The following is a 20,554-nucleotide window of genomic DNA, read 5'->3' on the forward strand; positions in this document are numbered from 1 at the left end:
TGGTGCCACAGTTCCCTGCTGGCTTGTGGCGTGTCCCTGCTGCTGGAGGAGTCCTGCTCGTGCTGCTGCCGGTGTTCAACAAGGCCGGTGCTACTCCCCAGCCAAAGAGGGACTAAAGTCACTGCTTTTGGCAGCTCATTGGAACGAGTTCAACACTTCCTCATCTCTATCACAGATAAAAACCCACATACTCCTAAAACCCACATACCAGTATTATAAACTCACCCAATCTACAAAGGTGAGGAGGCCTGAGTGAACAGAAGGTCGGCTTTCAAGCACATTGGGTTTTTAATTTAGTGGAAGCACTCAGCTGTTCACTTATTTGCCAGACTGGATTGCGTGATGCTCTTCTTTTGCTCATGTTAAAGAGGAGCCATGGAGAAATTAGCTAAGAAACCAGAAACATTTGAGGCTCAGGTCTGGCACACAAATAGAGCAGGGTGGCACCTGCCCGCTTTTCCCGCATCCCTTTTCCTGCTGGACAAAGGCGGATGCAGCTCTGCTGGGGGCACCATGGAAAGGGTTCTGATTTGTTCTCCCTTCTAGATTGAGATCAGAACATGGATTATCTGGAAGCCCTGGCACATGGCAGTTTGAGATCCATGGAGAATGCTGGAGGCAAGTTCTCAGTGTCCCTTTCTACACAGAACAATCAGTGTCAATGTGGCAAGGGCTCACTCACATCCATTGCCTCCTGAAGATGCCACCTCCTGTAATGGTTAACAGTTCTATTGTTGTGGTGTGTTTTGTTTGAATGGTTTCTCCTATTATTCCCCTAAGTCATTGGTTTGCTCCTAGTTTGTATCCTCCTACCCACCTATCAAATCCTGCCTCAAGCCCACCCCTTGTTTTCTCATGTTCCCCATCTGTCATTACACCCATTTGTCAGTCTTCCCTTAGGCCAGCCTCCTACCTGAGCCACCCCTCTGGAAATCCCCTGATCTCCAATGCCCCATTGGCCCATGTGACCCACTCTGCTCCCCTTGTTTCCCCTATTGTATTGTTGAATGGAACCTTCCACTCCTCCCACAGCTTCTTCCTATTGGTTAAAATTTTGTACCCTCCCTCTGGCCTCCCCCATATAAAAACCCCCCCACACAGTTGTGTTCTCAGTCTTCAGTCCCTGGACCCTGCAGTGGAGTAAAAGCCTTTGGAACCCATACTGGAGGTCTCCTCCTCATCCTTGTCTCCACCATGTGCCTACCAATATCCTTGTGCCGTGGAGCATTTGCTCTAAGCCGCACCTTGGGTCACCCCGCTCCCGAGTGTCACGATCCCCTAACACAAGTGGGAGTCGTGAGAGGTTCGTTTGAGCTCAGAGTGCAAAAAGGACCCCAGGGGATTTCAGTTTAAATCACAACAGCAATAATGCACCTTTATTTTAGTGCCAGCAACATGTGTTGTGTGATAGATGAGAGGGGGAGAGAAAGAGGGAGAGAGGGAAAGAGGGAGAGAGGGGTAAAGAGCCAACGTAAAGAGAGAAAAGAGGTGGTTATAGTTACCAACAGACGAGACGGGGTCACCGGTGTCTTCTTCCATGGGGACATCTCTCTCGAGGAAAGTAACTTGGATAAGTCACTTTTACAGTCTGTTTCAAAGCAAGGGGCAGCTGGCCAAGAGGTGGGGAAATTCCCAGGCTATTGTGATGAGACCCCTTGCTCTGGGAAGCAGGTGTAAGGTACAGAACAGGCCGCTCCTTACAAGTCCCTGCTCAGCAGCAGGAATGAAGGCAGTGTACCTTGACAGCACAACAAGCACACCTGCAAACCATCACCTGGCAAGCTTCCACCTCAACCAGGCCAGAACCCCTGCACAAAGTCCCTTGGGGTCTTCAGGGTCTTGGTCTCTGTTCTTGTGATGGTTGTAAGGCAGATGAGGGAAACTTCAGACTGTCTCTTACACCCTAGTAACCCCAAATGACTCCAATGAACCCAAATCACCACAAATAACCCCAAATTACTCTAAAGGACTCCTCTGACCCCACACCTGACCCCAAATGACACTTCTGGCCCCACACCTGACCCCACAGGACACAGACATTTACCCCCTGCTGAGCTCGGTCCTATACAACCCCAAATCCTTCAAAAATCCTCAAAATTTGACCCTGGGAACATCCTGGATGAGCAGGGTCAGTTCCAGTGCAATGAGGCCTTTGTGCCCTTCTCGGCACCCCAAAAATCCCATAAATCCCTGGGGTGAAGTCCTAAATCCTTCTGGAATCCCAAAAATCCCCAAATTCCTTTGGGGTGTGGCCCTACATTCTTTTGGAATCCCAAAATTCCTCGGGGTGGGTACTCCAGACCCATTTGGGACCCCCACCCCTGAAAGACCCAGACCATTTTTGGACCCCAATCCCAAAGCTCCCAGACCCATTAGGGACCCCCCAGACCCTTTTTGGGGTAGCCCAGACCCTCTTGGGACCCCAGACCCTTTTGGGATCCCATAGCCCCCAAAGTCCCCAGACCCTTTGGAATCCCCTTGGCCCTTTTTGAATCCCCAATCCCTGAAACCCCCAGCCCCTTTTGGAACTCCCAGCCCCCTTTGGGACCCCAGAGCCTCTAGAGACCCCCATCCCTTTGGGACCCCCAGACTCTCTGGAGACCCCCACCCCTTTTGGGACCCCCGACCCTTTGTGGTGGGGCGGTGCTGACGCCCCCTCCCCACAGGGCAGCGGCTGTGCCTGGGGGAGGCGCTGGTGCGGGCAGAGCTGTTCCTGTTCCTGACCTCGCTGCTGCAGCGCCTGCGGCCGCGACCCCCAGCACCCCCCGAGGAGCTGCCCACGGCCCCCCTGGAGAGCGGCTGTGCCAACATTGTGCCCCCCTTCCATCCCCTCCTGCTGCCCCAATGAGACCCCTCCCAAATTCCAGACTGCTCCCCAAATTCAGGAACTGCCCCGGGACCGGGACCCTTCCTCATGGCTGGAAAATCTCCCCCCAGATCCTCCCCAAATTCTACTCCCAACATCCCCCCCACTTCCAGCTCAGGATGGGGCTCTGATGAGACCTCTCCTCAAATCCCACCCCCAAGATGCCTCCCCATCACTGGAAAATCCCCCCAAATCCAACCCAAACCCTGCCCCAAAATGGGGAATCCTCCCTGAGACCCCCCTCCCCCCAAATTCAGGACGCCTCCCCAAAATGCCCCTTCTCAATGGGATCAGGACCCCTCCCCATCAATGGAAATTCCCCCAAACCCAAAAAATTCTCCCAAATCCCCTTCCCAAAATCAGAACCCCCCCAGGATCCCTGCACTTCCCCCCAAAACCACCAAATTCCTCCCCAAAAATACCAAAATTCCTCACAAATCACCCCAAAAACCCCAAACCCCCCATACTCCCCCCAAAGTCCCAAATCCACCCAAGACTCAAAATCCCACCCCAAAACTCCAAATTTCCTCCCAAACCCAAATTTCCCCTCAAAACCCCAGAATTCATCAAAACCCCCAAAATTCTCCCCCCCCAAATTTCCCCCAAAACCACCAAATTTCCCCCCCAAACCCCAATTTCTTTCCCAAAACCCCAAATCCTCCCCCTGAGAAACCCAAAGTTCTCCCTAAAACCCCAAATTTCCTCCACCTACCCCCAAATGTTACAAAAAAAATCCTAAAATTTCTGCCCTAAAACCTCAAAATTCCCCCAGGACCCTCAAAGTTTCTCCCCAACACCCCAAATTTCCCCCCAAACCTCCAAATTCCCCCAAATTCCCAAATTCCACCCCAAAACCTGGGAGACTCCCCTGCAAAAAAACAGCAACTCCTCCCCAACCCGCCACCCCAAAATCGCAACTCCCTCCCCAAAAATCTCCAGAAAAGTTGAGAACGTAAATTTTTTATTTCATATTTTTCACACCTTGGGATGGGGGGGAAAACACCAGAATTGCTGTGATTTTTCCTGTTTTTTGGGGGAATGGGTGTCTCCCCAAATTTTCTAGCCCCCCCAGGTGACCCCTCCCCAAAATTCCTGCCCCTGAGCCCCCCCAATTAAGTACAAATAAATTAAAAGAGGAAAAAAGAATACAAGGGTGGGGAAAGGTAAAAATAAAGAAAAACAGAAAAAAAAAAAAAAAAAAGAAAAAAAATCCCCTCAACCCAATTTGGGGGGAGGGGGACAAAGGATATATCGAGGGAGGGGTCGAATTCCCAGGAAATAATTGAGGGACCCCCCCCAAAAAACTGGGGGAACCCCCCCCCCCAAAAAATTTCACTTTTAAAAATGCCAAAAACAAAAAAAAAACGGGCAAAAAAAGGTAAAAAAAACTGAAAAATTTGGGGGGAACCCCCAAAAAATGCATAAAAAATGTGGGAACTCCCCCTTGAATCAAAGGGATTTGGGGGAATTTTTTCCCAGAAGCAGTGGGTTTTTTGGGGGTGGCAGGGGAGGAGAGACCCCCTGCAAATTCCTGGAGGTGTCCCCAAGACACCGTCTGCAGAGGCAGCGAAGGGAACAAAAAGGCCAGTTTAGGGAAATTAAGGGAATTTGGGGAGATTTGGGCAAATTTTAGGGAATTTTTGGATTTTTAGGGGGTCAAGGGCGGGTCTCCAGTTTGCAGAGCCTTGCATTCCAGGGCTGCAGGATCATGTCCAGGGAAGCCACAGTTACCAGGAACAGGCATGGGACACCAACAAGATGGGATTCTGCTCAGGAAACCATTTATTCAGCTCAGGAACAAACTCAGATCCAGAGACAGCCCCAAACAGAGGCAGGGAGATGGGGTTTGACAACCAGGGTGGAGTTCAAGGTCAGGGACCACTGGGAACACAGCAAGGGAGAAACCCCAGGGGCCCAAACCCAATCAGAAATCCCTGGGCTGCCACCCCACAAGGGGTCCAGGGTGGAGTTTCTTCCTGGGCTCACAGGGCCCATCCTCTGAGGCAGAGGGATGGAATTCACTCTTGCCCACACCCCTCACTTTAACAATGTTCATTTGAAACTCAATCCTTGCCTCCCTGGGCAGGGGCACCTCACACAAAACCTCACTCAGTAATGGGCTCCCCCTTCATTCATCATCCCCAAACTTTGGCTGTCTCATTCCAGACCCCACCCCACCTCCCCAATCCCAACCCCAACCCATCCCATCCCTGCTGGACATCAAGACCCCCTTCCCAAGCTCTATTTCCCCCATTTCACACCTCCCAAACTCCATCCCACCCATCCTGCCCCACCCAATGCCCATCTCACCCCTACTGATCTGCATCCCACTTCACCCAATCCCCTTCCAACCCCATTCCACCTGATGCCTTCAGAAGGCTGACATAGAACAGGGGCTGGACAGAGTTAAGAATAAAGTTTATTAAAAGGCCTTAAAGGATACACCTTGGGCAGTACAAGAACCTGGCCAGGGCTACACCCAAGATGGACCAAAAATGGTCACAAAAATGATCATGAGGTCTCACATTTTTAGAATTTTAAGTCCATCTGCATATTGGGGCTCATCTTCCAGTTACAGCTTCAGATGATGAATTCCCATCCTTCTTGTTTTCTCTCTTCAGTCCACCCTTCTTCATGCTTTTGGGCCTGGAACTTGTAACGACTGTCCTTGGTATCAAGCTAGAAAAGGAATTGTTTTGTCTACCTACTCTGTGAAGAGAGCTCACTAACACTTAATAGGAAGTTCAAAACTACAAACCTAGGCAGTGCAGAATATGAAAAATAGGAAAGCTAAAACTTAAGACATCACACCCTGAGGGGCTGTGGAATCCAGGAATTTTGGGTGGGATTGAGTAGATTTCAATGGCACTGAGTGGTTTTGAGGTGACAGATAGAACTCGCTCATCTCCTTGAGTGCCAAGAGATGGAGACAAATAAACCAAATACCCCCAAAAACCCTCCACATTACCTCCCTGAATACCAGAATCCCTTCAAGCACTAGTAAAAAGTGAGGCTTTAGATGCCTTTGATGAATTTCTTGACTTTTTACCCCAATTTTGTCTATTTTAAAGGGATGAAGATGAATTAAAAGAATATCAGGGCCAAATCAAAATGACCACCAGCCCAGTGTCTTCCCAACACAGATCACTGGGTCTGTGGGTCATCAGGGCTCTGCCCAACGTGGGTCCTCTGATGGGGGATGGAGCTGAGGCAGCACACGAAGCTCCTCCTGCACTTGGGGCACTCACAGGGCTTCCCTTACCGGTGCCTCCGTTTGTGTTGGGTCAAATTAGAGCTCCTGGAGAAGCTCTTCCCACACTGGGTACACTTGTAGGGCCTCTCCCCAGTGTGGATGCGCCGGTGCCTGATGAGGGTGGAGTTGTGCTTGAAGCCCTCCCCACAGTCGGGGCAGAGGAAGGGCCTCTCATCCGTGTGAATCCGCTGGTGCCTGAGGAGAATGGAGCTGGTCTGAAACCTCTTCCCACACTCAGGACACTCATAGGGCCTCTCCCCAGTGTGGATCATCTGGTGGATGGTTAGGTGGGACCTCTGGCTGTAGGTCATCCCACATTCCTCACACTCATAGGGCCGTTCCCCAGTGTGAGTCCTCTGGTGGCAGATCAGGCTGGAGCTCTGTCTGAAACTCTTCCCACATTCCCCACACTCGAAGGGCCTCTCCCCAGTGTGGATGCGCCGGTGGGTGATGAGGTGGGAGTTTTGCTTGAAGCCCTCCCCACAGTCGGGGCAGCGGAAGGGCCTCTCATCCGTATGAATCCGCTGATGCTCAAGGAGACTGGAGCTGGTCTGAAACCTCTTCCCACACTCGGGACACTCGTAGGGCCTCTCCCCAGTGTGGATGCGCTGGTGGATGATGAGCTGGGAGCTGCAGCTGAAGCCCTTCCCACATTCCCCACACTCGTAGGCCCATTCCCCAGTGTGGATCATCTGGTGGCGGATCAGTTTGTTGCTCTGGCTGAAGCTCTTCCCACACTGCAAGCACTTGTAGGGTTTCTCCCCATCCTGAAGCTGCTCATGGACCACCAGCTCAGAGCCCTGGCTGGATCTCCGGCCGCCTTCCCAGCACAGGGTGGGTCTTTCCTCCTCAGAGCACCCTGGGATGGGTTTTGAGCCCCTCCTCCTGCGGGATCTCTGGGGATTTTCCTCCCCATTGGATTCCTGCACTGTGGAGCTGCTCACAGTGGCCTCTTCCACCAGGTTCTGCTGCGGGGATTTGTCCTCTCTGGTCTCCATCCTCAGCTCCTTGTCTGGGGGAGGAAGGACAAGGAGAGGATGGGATTTGCCTCCGTGCCAGAGGGAAGGGGAAGGAGATCCCCCCAGTGCGTCCCCGGCAGGACGGCGTCGGCAGCGGGGTTGTCCTGCAGCTGGGGGCCATGCTGGGCTGGGAGATGGAGCAGGAGAGAGGGGGAAAGGGGCACTGACTTCCTCCTCACCTGCCTGGGTGTCCTGGGGCATCTTCCTCTTCCTCGCAGCCTCCTTCTCCATCCAGCCAAGATTTGGGAATGGGAAATCCTGGTTTGGGGAGAAATACAATTCACGAGCACATTGGGTTAGGGAGTTTTTTCTGCCCAAGTCGATCTCTAGAAGTCACCAGCCGTCCATAAAAACATCCCAAACACCAAGATTCAGCCCTGAAAATGCCTCCCAGGAGTTCCCCATCTCTGGTCTCTCCCCTTTGCTGTTCAGGGGTTCCCCCCTGTTCCAGCTGCTGACGGTTACACTTCTACTGGGGGTCCTCTGTCTGCTCAGTCCCTGCCCTCCCCAGGCTGCTGGGAGTACCAGGAATCTGAAAAGTTCCCCCCATTTCCATCTCCTCAATAAGGGATGCTTGGACTCCCCAGTGTCACCCCAAGGGGCATTTGCTGCTCAGCTTTGGGGTTCTTCATTCTCCAAACATCCCCCCAAAATCCCAACCCAGGGACGCCCCAGGATATTTGTGCCAAGATCCCCCTCCCCAGGCACCTGTGGGATGGGGGATGATCATCCCATGGGTGAGGGGCTGTGAATTCAGGGAGTGCTCGACCTCGTGGTTCCTTCTCCTTACCCTGATCCTCCTTTGTCCCTCCTCTTCCTTCCTCTCCTCCCCTTCCATCCTTTCTCCTCCTCTTCCTCCCTAACGCCAACTCCTTCTCCTACTCCCATCCCTTCTCCCTCTCCTTCATCCCTCCTCTTCCATCCCTCCTCCTCCTCCCCCAGGAGCAGTGACACCCTCGGTGCCCCGTTCCCAAGCCCCTCACAGCCCACGGCAGGAGCGGGGATGGAGCCGGGACAGGTCGGGATGGGCAGCGCGGGGCTCTCCGCTGCTCCCACCCGCTGGGGACGGGGGGAACCCGGCCCGGGGAAAAGGAGAGGGAAACTGGGAAAATTGGGGGCTGCAGATCCAACCTGGGGCTGGCTGGGGACCCTGGCTGGGGACTGCCAGCCCTTGGGGCTCCTCTGGGGAGATGTGGGAGGGGGGAACACAGAGAGTGCTGGGGGATCCCAGGAGTGGCAGCACTGGCAGGGACTGGTTTGGACTGGGGTAACTGGAACCCTACTGGGGCAACTGGGAATCCTTGGGAATGAGCACAAGCATGCTGAGGGCACATGGGATATACTGGGAATGTCTGTGACCATCCTGGGGAAATTGAAATCACGCTGGGAACAACGGGAACCATGCTGGGGACAACTGGGAACAACTGGGATTGACTGGGTCTGCACCAGGGGCAACTGGGCATGACTGGGACCATGCTGGGAGGGTCTGGGATCATCTGGGGAGGGACTGCAACTATACTGGGATTAAACTGGGTGCAACTGGGATCACACAGAGAGGAACAGGGAGTGACTGGAACCATGCTGAGGTCCTACTGGGATCACAGTGGGAGCAGCTGGGCCATGCTGTGCAAGACTGGGACCATACTGGCAGCAACTGGGACTGCACTCAGGGTGACTGGGAGTGACTAGGAGCAACTGGGATCACATTGGAAGCACCCAAGGAGTGACTAGGAGCAACTGGGATAGACTGGGAGAGACTGAAACCACAGTGCAAGTAAATGGGAGCAACTGGAACCACACTGGATAATCCTGGGAGCGGCTGTGCCCATGCTGGGGTCATACTGGGATCCTACTGGAACTAGCTGGGATCATACTGAGAGTGACTGAAAAGGGGCTGGCTGGGACTGGAACCATGCTGGAGGTGACTGGGAGCAACTGGGCCCATCCTGGGAGTGACAGGGAGTCACTCTGGCCATGACTGGAATCATACTTGGAGTATCTGGGAGTGACTGGAACCATACTGGGGGTGGCTGGTACAACAACTCATACTGGGAGTGACTGAGATTGTAGTGGGAGTGACTGGGATCATCCTGGAAGTGACTGGAACCATACTGGGAGTGACAATGGCTCCTACAGGGATAGCACTGGGAACCACTGGGATTACAGTGGGTGTGAATGGAACCTGACTGGGGGTTACTGGGAGCTACTGGGCCCATGCTGGGAGGAAAATGTGGACACATTGGGAGCAACTGGGGATCAACTGGAAGGTACTGGAACCATGCTGAGGGAACTGAGACCACAACTGGAATCATACTGGGAGGAAGTGGGAAAGAGTGGGATCATTCTGAGGTAACCAGAACCTTACTGGGGCGACTGGGATATACTGGGAGTGTCTATAACCATACTGGGAACAGCTGGAACAGTGGTGGGGGCAACTGGGAGTGAGTGGAACCATGCTGAGATGGACTGGGACTATTCCAGGGACAACTGGGATCACACTGGTAGGAACTGGGAAGAATTGCAACTATTCTGGGATCATACTCAACTGGGATCATACTGGGATCCCAGTGGGAGCAGCTGGGTCCCTGCTGGCTGAGACTGGGATCCCACTGAGGGTGACTGGAATCATACTGGGATTGACTGGGAGTGGCTGGGAACAACTGGGATCATGCTGAGAGCAACTGGGAGGAGCTGGGAATGACTGGGAGCGTGCTGGGGCTGACTGGGATATACTGGGAGAGACAGGGAGTCCCAGGGATCACACTGGAGGCTACTGGGGTCACACTGGCACTGCCAGGGAGCAACTGGGGCCACTGGCCTCATCCTGGGAGTGACTGGGATTAGACTGGGAGTGACTGGGATCAGACTGGGAGTTACTGAGATGATACTGGGAGTGTGAAGGAAACTGGAAAATTGGGGAAAAATGGAAAAAAAACCCAGGATAAATTCAAGGAAAATGGAAGGGAAAATTCAGGGAAAATGAAAAATATCAAGGCGAAATCCAAAAAAATTAAGAAAACATCAGGAAATAATTGGGAAAAATTTGGGAAAAACAGGGGAAAATTTGACAAAAAATTGGGGAAAACCAGGAAAAATTTGGGAAAAAAAAGAGGAAACTCAAGAAAAAAATTGTGAAAAATCAAGGAAAAAAAACAGGAAAAGGAAGTGCAAAAAACCTGGGAAAAATCAGGAAAAAATCAGGAAAAAATGGGGAAAAATCAGGAAAAAAAATCAGGAAAAAATAGGAAAATAAGGAAAAATCTGGAAAACACAGGAAAAATATAGGAAAAATATGGGGAAAGCCAGGAATAAAACTGGGAAATAACTGGGAAAGGTCAGGAAAAAAAACAAGCAAACAAAGAGGAATAAAATCCAGGAAAAAATGGGAAATAATGAAAAAAATTGGAAAAAAACCAGGAAAAATCAGTGAAATTTGAGAAGAAATTGGGAGAACACTAGGAAAAATTTGAGAAAAGAAGGCAGAAATATCTGGAAAAAGAATGAAAAAAAGAGAAAAGCATGAAAAAAATTGGGGAAAATTTGATAAAAATAAGGGAAAATATCAGGAAAAGAAAGACAAAAATCCCTGGGAAAAATCAGGAAAAAATTTGGAAAAATCAAAGAACAAACAGAAATACTTGAGAAAAATGTTGGAAAAAATCAGAAAAAAATTGTGAAAAAAGAAGAAAAATCAAAGGAAATAAGGGAAAAAAAATCAGGAAAAGGATAAAAAAATCTGGAAAAGAAATCATAAAAAAACAATGAAAGAGAATCAGGAAAAAACTGGGAAAACCAGAAAAATTTGGGAAAGGAAAAGGGAAAAATCAGGGGGAAAAATGGGCAAAAAAATGGGAAAAACCGCAAAAATCAAGGAAAATTTTGAGAAAAGATTGGGAAAAAACTGAAAAAAAAATCAGGAAAAGAAAGAGAAAATATCAGGAAAAAAATCAGGAAAAATCAGGAACAAAATTTGAAAAATTGAGAAGTAAGAGGAAAGAAACCTAAAAAAATCACGAAAAATCAGTAAAAAAACTAGAAAATACAGGGAAATAATCAGGGAAAAACTATAAAAAAATTGGGGACTAACCAGGAAACAATTGGGAAAAGAAGAGGGGAAATCAGGAAAAAATGGGGGAAGAAATAGGGAAAAAATGGGTAAAAATGTGGAAAAAAAAGAGGAAGAAGACTGGGAAAAATTTGGGAAAAATTAAGGAAAAAATCAGGGAAAAAATGAGGAAAAGAGAACAGGGAAAAAAACCCCACAGATAAATGGGAAAAAACTGGGAAAAAGCCAGGAAATATTTAGAAAAAAAAGGCAAAAGTCAGGAAAAATTAGAAAAAAATGGGGGGAAATTGGGACAAATCAGAGGGAAAATTCAGGAAAAAAATGGGAAAAAAATTTGAAAAAAATTATGAAAAATGAGAGAAAGATCAGGAAAAGAAAAAGTAAATGAAAACTGGAAAAATCAGAAAAAATAATGAAAAAAATTGTGGGAAAATCAGGGAAAAATCTGGGAAAAATCAGGGGAAAAAACAGAAAATGAGGGAAAAATTTAAGAAAAAGTAGGGGAAAATCCAGAAAAATTTGGGAAAAGAAGAGGGAAAAATCAAGGGAAATCAGGAAAAAATCAGGAAAATTTGAGAAAGAACTGGAAAAAAAACCAGGAAAAAAATTGGGAAAAAAAGAGGGGAAAATCAGGAAAAATGGGAAAAAAAGGAAAGAAAAAATTGGGAAAAAATTGGGAAAATATTAGGAAAATATTGGGAAAAATCGGGGGAAATGTGAGGAATATAAAGAGGAAAATAATCTGGAAAGATCAGGAAAAAACAGGAAAAAAGGGGATAAAAACTGGGAAAAAAATGGGAAAAATCAGGAAAAAACCAGGATGGAATCCAACTATCCCATTTTTCCATGGAATTTTGGGAATTGCCTGCCTGGGAGGTTGTGGAAGAATTTCCAGACCTGAGAATCCGGGGAGTGGGGAAAGGTGGAATTGCACCTTTGAGTGCTCCAGGTTTTTTGGAAGACTGATGGCTTGGTCCTCTTCCAGCTTCCAGAATATTGGAATGAATCCCACACCTCCTTCTGGCTGGAAATCATGGAAAAATAATGGAAAAATCATGGGAAAGCTGTGATTTAAATTCATGGAATTTTGCCACCAAAGCACCTTTTTTCCCACCAAAATTTCTATTTTTTTTCCCCAAATTTCAATTTTTGGGATAATTAAATGGGGAAGATAAGGAGAAATCGAGAAAAATAGGATAGAAATGGAGGAAGAACGTGGAAAAGTCGGGGGAAACTACAAAAATATGGGGGGAAAACTGAGAAAAATGACAGGAAAAATGGAGCAAAAATGGGGGAAAATGGAGCCAAAATTAGGGAAAAAATTGGAAAAAAATAGGGAAAAATTGGGGAAAATGGGATGGAAATGGAGGAAAAATTGGGAAAAATGGGAGAAAGAAATGGAAAAAAATTGGGATAAAATTGTGGAAAAATGAGATAAAACCAGGATAAAAATGGGGAAAATAATGGGGAAAACTGAGGTAAAAATAGGAATAAAAATGGTAAAAATATTGCAAGAATGGTGGAAAATATGGAAGAAAATGGGGAAAACAGGAGAGAACATGGGGAAAAATGGAGCAAAAATATGGTAAAATGGGGAAATGGGAAAAAAAAATAGATTAAAAATAGAAAAAAATTGGGGGGAAAATAGGAAAACATGGGGAAAAAACTGAATAAGAGTGGAGGAAAAATAGGAAAAAAAAAAGGAAAAAATAGAGTAAACTGCGGAAAAATGAGATAAAAAAGGCAGAAATGGAGGAAAAAGGAAAAAAAATGAGGGAAAAGTTGGTGAAAAATAAAAAATAGGATAAAAATGACGAAAACTATATGGAAATAGGATAAAAATTAGGAAAATAGAGCAAAAATGGGATAAAAATGGGGAAAATTGGATAAAAATGTGGAAAAATGTGATAAAATGGAGACAAATTGTACTCTAATAGGGAATGACTGGGAGTGATTTGGCTTATCGTGGGGCTCACAGGAAACTGGAGCCACACGGGGGGAGCAACTGGGCTCATGCTGGGAGCAGCCACTGCCGGCACCGGGAGCCCCGAACCCCTTTCCCGGCCATGCCGGACCCGCATCCCCCCGGCCCCTTTGCCGGGGCTCTGCCGCCACCGCCACCGGGACCCCCCAAAAACACCTCCCGGGGACCCCCGGGGTGCCCCCGAGGGGCATCTGCGGCTCGGCTCTGGAGCCCTGCCATCCCCAAACATCCCCCCCAAAAACCCCAAAGCCAGGGAGCCCCGGGGTATTTGGGGCGAGCTCCCCCTCCCCGGGCACCTGCGGGATGGGGGGCGATGGTCCCGAAGGAGCTGCAGATGCAGAGAGCGGGGAGCGCAGGTGGAGCCTCCTCTGCCCGCTCCAGCTCTTCCTCCTCCTGCTCCTCCTCTTCCTCCTGCTCTGTCCCTCCTCTTCCTCCCCCTCTGTCCCTCCTCTGTCCCTGTGTGCGGTTCGGAGCCCTCGGGTGAGCGGGGCCGGGCCGGGACACGATGGGAAAGGGCTGGGTCCCCCCCAAACCGAGCTGGGGGCAGCGGAGCTTTGGGGGAACAATGGGAACGGGGCGGGACAGGGGAACAGGGGGAGGTGGGAGCACTGAGGGTCCCCCAGTTCACCCCAGGAGCCCCAAGCCCCGTCCCAGCCCCCCCAGTTCCCACGCAGCCCCGGCTGAGGGGGGCTCAGCCCAGGAGCCGCCGTCGTTCGGGGCTCCCCCGAGTGCAGGAACGGGAGAGTTCCCGGCTCGGGGAGGCCCCAGCACAGGAGGGGATCTTGTCCCTCTTCCAGGGCCTTTCAGGGTCTTCAGGCCCCTCTCAAGAGGAGTTTTTCTCTTTTTCAGGTTTTTTGGGGGGGATCCCACCACTACAGGGGTGTTTTTTCCTCCCCATTTTAGGGTGTTTGTGCGGCCGCAGCCCCACAAGCCCCTTTTGAGGGGGGATCATGACGGCTTTAAGTGACATTTTCAGGGGTGTCCCCACCCCAAGCCCCTGTAGGGGATGTTTTGTCCCCCCAGGGTGGATTTTGGGGGTTCTCTCTACCATGGCCGCTTTAAGGGCCCCCGGTGTTGTCGGGTCCCACTGTAACTCCTCTTAAAAGGGCAACACCGCTCCCGTTGGTTCCGGCAGTGGAGCCCGGGAGGGGTTGGGGGTCCCGGGAGGGGTTTGGGGGTACCTGGGTGATGCCGATGAAGGTGATGGGGTCCTCATGCTGGGTATAAACCTTTGTGAGGGTTTCCTGGGGGGGTTTTCCGAAGTTCTGGGTGGTTTTGGGGCCACGGTGATTTTTGGGGGGTTCTCAAGGGGGTTTACAGGGGTCCCGATGGGGGAATTTGGGCGATCCCAGGGATGAAATTGGGGATCTCAAGGCTGTTTTGGGGAACCTGCTGGTGATGGACATGGGGACCCCATGCCAGGTATGAACCTTCTCAATGTCTGTATGGAGTTTTGCGGTTTTTTGGGAGTTTTTGGAGCATCCTGGTCTGTGTTTAAGATCCAAGAGAGGTTGGGGTGTCCCGGGGGGTTTGGGGGTTCTCGGCAGGTTTGGGGGTACCTGGGCAATGCGGGTGGCAGTGCTGGGGACCCCGTGCCGGGTTTGAACCTTCTCACTGCGCACGGGCAGCGTCAGCGTGTTCAGGGAGATCCTGGGGGGCCCGGGGGATCACCCCAAATCCCAGGGACCCCAAATGCTGAGGGACCCCCCGAACTGCCCTCACCGCTGGATCTGCTGCAGGCAGGGGGGCACCAGCACTCGGCCCCCACCCTCCACCATCACAGGGGGGCTGTGGAAGAAATCTGGGGGTGCACGGACAGGTCAGGTGGGACCCCCAAAGTCCTGGGGGAGGGGACACGGGGGGACTCCCTTGAATTCCCATTGTGAGGGTATGAGGGGGGACCCAGGAAGAGTTTGGGGGGCTGGCTGGGTCATGCGGAGACCCCCAGGAGTCTTGTAGGGGGTGGGGATGGCAAGGAACAGGGTGATCCCCAGGATGGGGTTGGGGGGAAACCGGACTGGGGCTCTCATGGCAAAGGGATGGGAAGATCTGCCCATGGAATTCCATGGGAATGGCATGGCAGTGAGATCCATCCACAGAGTTTCCATGGGAATGGGATGTCTGAGATCCATCCATGGAATTTCCATGGGAATTCCCAGGTTCCCAAAATTTGCCCTCCCAAATCCCACATTCCAATTCCCATATTCCCATGGGAATTCTGCCCTCCCCCACCTTTACACTCCAGCGCCTCCCGCCCATATCTGACATATTTCTGGAGACATTCCCTGCAGCTGTGAGCCAGGGAATTTGTTAATCCCTCAGCCTGGATCTCAGGGATCCCCATGGCGGTGCCACAGTTGCCATCGCAGCCCCACAGATCCCCCAGCCCCGGCTCCCCCCGCTCAGCCCCGCTCTGGCTGTGCCGCTGCTGCAGCATCTGCAGCTCCCCGCTGGCCCCGTGCCGGTGCCGCTCCTTGTGCCGGCCCTGGCTATCCCAATATCCCAGCCCTGGCTATCCCAGTATCCCAGCCCTGGCTATCCCAATATCCCAGCCCTGGCTATCCCAATATCCCAGCCCTGGCTATCCCAATATCCCAGCCCTGGCTATCCCAATATCCCAGGCCTGGCTATCCCAGTATCCCAGCCCTGGCTATCCCAGTATCCCAGCCCTGGCTATCCCAATATCCCAGCCCTGGCTATCCCAATATCCCAGCCCTGGCTATCCCAATATCCCAGCTCTGGCTATCCCAAGATCCCAGCCCTGGCTATCCCAAGATCCCAGCCCTGGCTATCCCAATATCCCAGCCCTGGCTATCCCAAGATCCCAGCCCTGGCTATCCCAAGATCCCAGCCCTGGCTATCCCAAGATCCCAGCTCTGGCTATCCCAAGATCCCAGCCCTGGCTATCCCAAGATCCCAGCTCTGGCTATCCCAATATCCCAGCCCTGGCTATCCCAAGATCCCGGCTCGGCTCCGCCCGGCCCCGCTCGCTGCGGTGGCGCTGGAAGGGGATCCCAGCCAGGGACCCCATGGACATGGACTGCGGGAAGCCCGGGCCGGGCTCCGACAGCGCCGCGTGCAGGGAACGCAGGGAGAGGAGAACTGGGGGGACATTTGGAGATTTGGGATCGGGGGGGTCACGGCTGAAGGAAAGGGGGGACGGGGAGAGCCGGGAAGGGTATTTGGGGATGCCAGGAGTGACAAGAGGGGAGGCTAGGGCTGGCTAGATGTGGCATGGCTGGAGTTCAGGGCGTTCCTGTACACAGGAAAGGGAGCTCCAAGGGTCCCCGCTGTCCCCATTGCCAGGACAGGGCAGGGAAAGCCGGGATGGCTGGGAATAGGGGTCCCGGGTGTCCTGAGTGCTGAGGAAAGGAGGGGCTGGCTGCTGGGAGAGGCAGGCATAGGGGTCCGGGGGGTAAATGGGTCAAGGAGAAGGGGGCTCTGGGGGCTGCGGGAGGCGGGATGGCCGGGAAAGGGGTGCAGGCGTTCCTGGTGCCGGATAAGGGGGTGCAGGGTGGGACCCACGGCCGGGAATGGGGGTTCGGTGGGATGGCGGTGCCCAGGAATGGGGGTTTAGGGGCCCCTCGGCGCTCCGGAATGGGCGATCAAAGAGTCCCGGTGCCGGGGGTCCCCCTCACCTCTCGCCGCCCCCCGGGAGCGCCCCCGGCCCCAGCGCTGGAGCCATCGCGCTGCTCCGCTGCGGCCCCGCCCACAGCCCCGGCCCCGCCCCCAGAGCCGCCTCCGGCCCCACCATTGGCGCCGCTCTTTGCTGCCCGCCAGTGGCAGCCCGAGGCTGCAGTGACGTCACTGGTCGCTGGGCAGATCCCGGCGGCGCAGGGCGGCCAAGGCAGAAGCGAAAGTGCCCGAGGGAGCGCGGGGGGAGGGGACGGGGCAATTCCAGGGAATTCCCCTGGATCCCCTCCCGGGATCCCCCGGGACCCTCCTCGGCCGCGCACTGCGGGACCCCCGGGACAAACTGGGCTGAACTCCCGGGCCCTGCGCCCAAACTCTGCCTGCAACCCGCCGGCTTCGGCCCAAAGCGGGGGAAGCCCCGGCATCCGCGGATCCCATTTTTCCTGCGGCTGCGGCTCCCCAGCCCCGGCGGAGCAGGAGCGGCCGCTGGGAGCCCGAGCCCCGATTCCCAATCTCCTTCCCTCTCTCTCTGCTGCTCTCTCCCTCTTTTTTGGGTGATCAGAAATGCCAGAGCGGCTGGAGAGCCCCGTGCCCAGCTCGGCTTTCCCTGGAAAGGGAGGCCTGGGGGTGCGGTGCCCCGGGATGGCCGGGAATGGGGCTCCGGGGGTCCCCGGGCTGACGGAACCGGGGGATCCAGGGGCTGCCAGGGGAGGATCCCCGGGAAAGGGGGTGCAGGGCGCTGTTGGTGCAGGAGAAGGGGCTGCAGGGGGTCCCGGAGCTGGGGAAGGAGATGCGGGGGGGTCCCAGGACCCAGGAATGGGGATCCAAGGGGGTCCCGGGGGGCTCCCCAAAGCCCCTCCCAGGGCACAGCAGGAGCTGGGTCAGGAGCTCTGGCAGAGACAAAAGGGGGTGAGCCCGGCATGGGGGGGGACATGGGGGAGTCACAGGCACTCCCGGGGGGGGACACGACCCCCGGGGACCCCTCCTCACCTTCTCCCACGCACCCCAACAGAGCCTCTAAATGGATGAGCAGAGCTCGGTGACTGCAGTATGAAACTTGTTCAGTGGCACAGGAGGATTTAGAATTGAGGACAGGGGAAGGGTTTAACCCAGCCTCCTGTTTGAACAGCCTGGAGAGGGGGCTGGGGAGAAACCCATGCCTGCATTGAATTGAGAGAGATCCAGACCCGGGCTGGGAGAGATTTGAGACACACCCACCTTTGGACTTTACTGTCCACAACACCCTGTCACATAAAGGTAAAACCTTACAAAAGAAAGGACTTGGAAAATCATGGTTTAGGACTTGTTACGTGGGCTTAGTGTAGCTAGCAGCTGGCCTGATAAGTTCCCTGGCAAAAACATCTTGAGAATGAAAAGTTTGTTAACATAACAAACTATTCCTGGGGAGAAAAACAAGTGCACCTGTAGTAACAAGGGATCTGTCCCATGGGAATCAGTAGAAAAAGTATGAAAACATTGTTAGAGAGAAAAGTTTGGACTGACGTGTACACTCACCATTACCAACCAGTGAACTGAGTTCCCAACCAACTGGAATTAAGCACGGTGCCTTCTGATAACCATGTAAATATAAGCTGTGTGCAATAAAGCTTTGGCTGTGATGGAAGAAGAAACAGGTGTCACTGTCCATCTCTACTGCGACACAGCCAACCAGGACATCGGGTCCTGCCGAAGCAGTGGAAAGAAGCAGCTCTGGTGGCCAAGTGGCACGGCCCATTCCAAGTGTCCCTGAGCACAGAAACAGCCCCAGCACAGCTGAACACGGGGGGACCCCTCAGCCTCGGCTCAAGGGCTCTGCAGCCCCGCAGATTTGGATTTCCCGGCTGCAGCAGGAGGATGGGAGCCGCCCCTGAGCCTGCACTGAAGGCAAGGCAGCAGCAGCCAGGGCTCCCCAGCGGGGGAAGCCCCTGGGGCTGCCCACAGATCCTCTGCTGAAATCCTCGGCCTGGGCACCCTCCTTTGGCATCTCCAGCCCCTGCGGGACAATCCTGGCTGGCACTGCTGGAGCTTCAGGGCTTTCTGTGCCTGCCCTCGCCACAGCTGCTGGGGAAGGCACCGGGAGAATTCCACTCTGGCTCTCAATTACACTCACACTCTGGGCCGGCTGGGATTAGAGTATTGGAAAATAGACCAAGTGTAAAATTATTTTTTATTTGATTTCTCCAGTCAGGCTTGGTTTGCATTTACCTTGAGGAAAGGAATTTTCAAGGATTTTTTAAAGGGATGTTCCACCACTCAGCAGAGATGAGCTTAACATCTCAACAGACTGGGAAGAGCCCAAAAGATTCCCACAAAGACAACGACCATCAACAAAACATCAAGGCCCCACAGCAAACATCAACCAACATCTACCCCAGACACTGCCCTGGCACAGCTGGAGACACCTGGTCTGGAAAAGGCTGAGCAGGAAATCCAGGAGTGCAGACCTAATTCACATCAGAATTAGGGGTGCAACAGAAATCCAGGTGCAACAGGAAACCAAGCACTAAGGACGCCACAACTTGGAAACAATGAACACTAAACCAATGGATTTCTATGGGTTCAGACTGTATAAAGTTTAGGAAACATCTAGTAAAACTCACATGTCATGGAATGATTTTCTCTGCACATGCAGACTATGTGTAGTTGAAATGATTCTGTTCAGAATCAAGGAATGCTTTATTTCTCTAATAACATTGTTGGAGAGTTTTTGCTTTTCACAGTTTCAGTGAAAGGATTACACCATTAGAAGAACTTTAAGTAATAATTCTACTTTTCTGTTCGCAGTTCTGTTTGGGCCAGGGGTGTGAGAATCAGTTTTAGACAGAGGAGAAGTATTAGAAAACACTTGATTGCTTTCTAATTTTTGTTTTTATGTTTGTGCGTGGCTCTTAGTGATGACAAAATTATGGTATGGGTTTTTCCATGTTCACATTTAAGCTGCATTTTGAAAACCAGAAGACCTTGAAATGTGGCCCTTTAAAATGGAAACAGTTAATAGAAAATTGTCTTAAAAAAGAAAAAAAAAAAAAAATTGGGGGGGTGGGGTTGGGGCTCCATGTGAGTCATCCCCTGGCTGCCCTGGAAGAGAAGCTTCCTTCCAGGCAGCCAGCAGAGGAGCTTTAGAAATGTAAATTAACACCCCTGGGGCAAAGCCTGGACAATGTACCAGGGTGTTCCTGCCTGGGGGAGGAATTGGGCTGAATTCCTCTGCCCCTCACCCCAAGCTCTGCCTGGGGGCACAGATGGAATTTGCACAGCTAAAGGCAGAGCCAATAGTGAGGATATCTGACTCTGCAGCAGAAATTGGTTAAGCTAAAAAGGAAAACTGCAAATGGACAATGTTGTGAAAATTTCACTATAAAAAATGGGGGAGAATCATCCCAGTCCCCACCTCAACTTGTGCTCTCACTTTCTATGTTATCTAGGGTGAATTACAGCTCCGGATTTTGTTGCTACCCCAAGTTAAGGGAATTCAGTTGGGAATCCAAGTATGTGCTGATTTAATTAGAGAAAAGCCCAAAATTGATGCAGCCCTGCCCAGAGGGAGCACCCAAAAATGGGGAAAAGATGAATGGCCACCAGAACAAATCCTGCAACACCATGGGCCAGCCCCGGGGAACCCTAACAAATTCATATCTGGAGTCAGAGAACCCATTTATCATTTCCATGGCATAATTAGATTACAGGATGTCTTCAAAATAATCCCCAACCAGACAGCTCCAGTTCCAGATTT

At 52.0% G+C, this 20,554-nt stretch overlaps 1 protein-coding gene across 1 annotated transcript; it reads right to left on the reverse strand.

Moving 5' to 3' along the window:
• Positions 1 to 6,045: 6,045 nt before the first annotated feature.
• LOC147646657 (uncharacterized) lies at positions 6,046 to 7,417 on the reverse strand. The gene is made up of 3 exons (XM_086873229.1): positions 7,318 to 7,417; positions 6,540 to 7,131; positions 6,046 to 6,371 (listed from the first exon to the last, which is right to left on the reverse strand). The coding sequence occupies exons 1-3, from the start codon at positions 7,367 to 7,369 to the stop codon at positions 6,125 to 6,127; spliced, it is 891 nt and encodes a 296-aa protein (XP_086729355.1). The 5' UTR covers positions 7,370 to 7,417; the 3' UTR covers positions 6,046 to 6,124.
• Between the last annotated feature and the right edge of the window lie 13,137 nt (positions 7,418 to 20,554).

Source organism: Cyanistes caeruleus, unplaced genomic scaffold (assembly GCF_971803275.1).
Source record: "Cyanistes caeruleus unplaced genomic scaffold, bCyaCae1.hap1.1 HAP1_SCAFFOLD_89, whole genome shotgun sequence".
Classification (NCBI taxonomy): Eukaryota; Metazoa; Chordata; class Aves; order Passeriformes; family Paridae; genus Cyanistes; species Cyanistes caeruleus.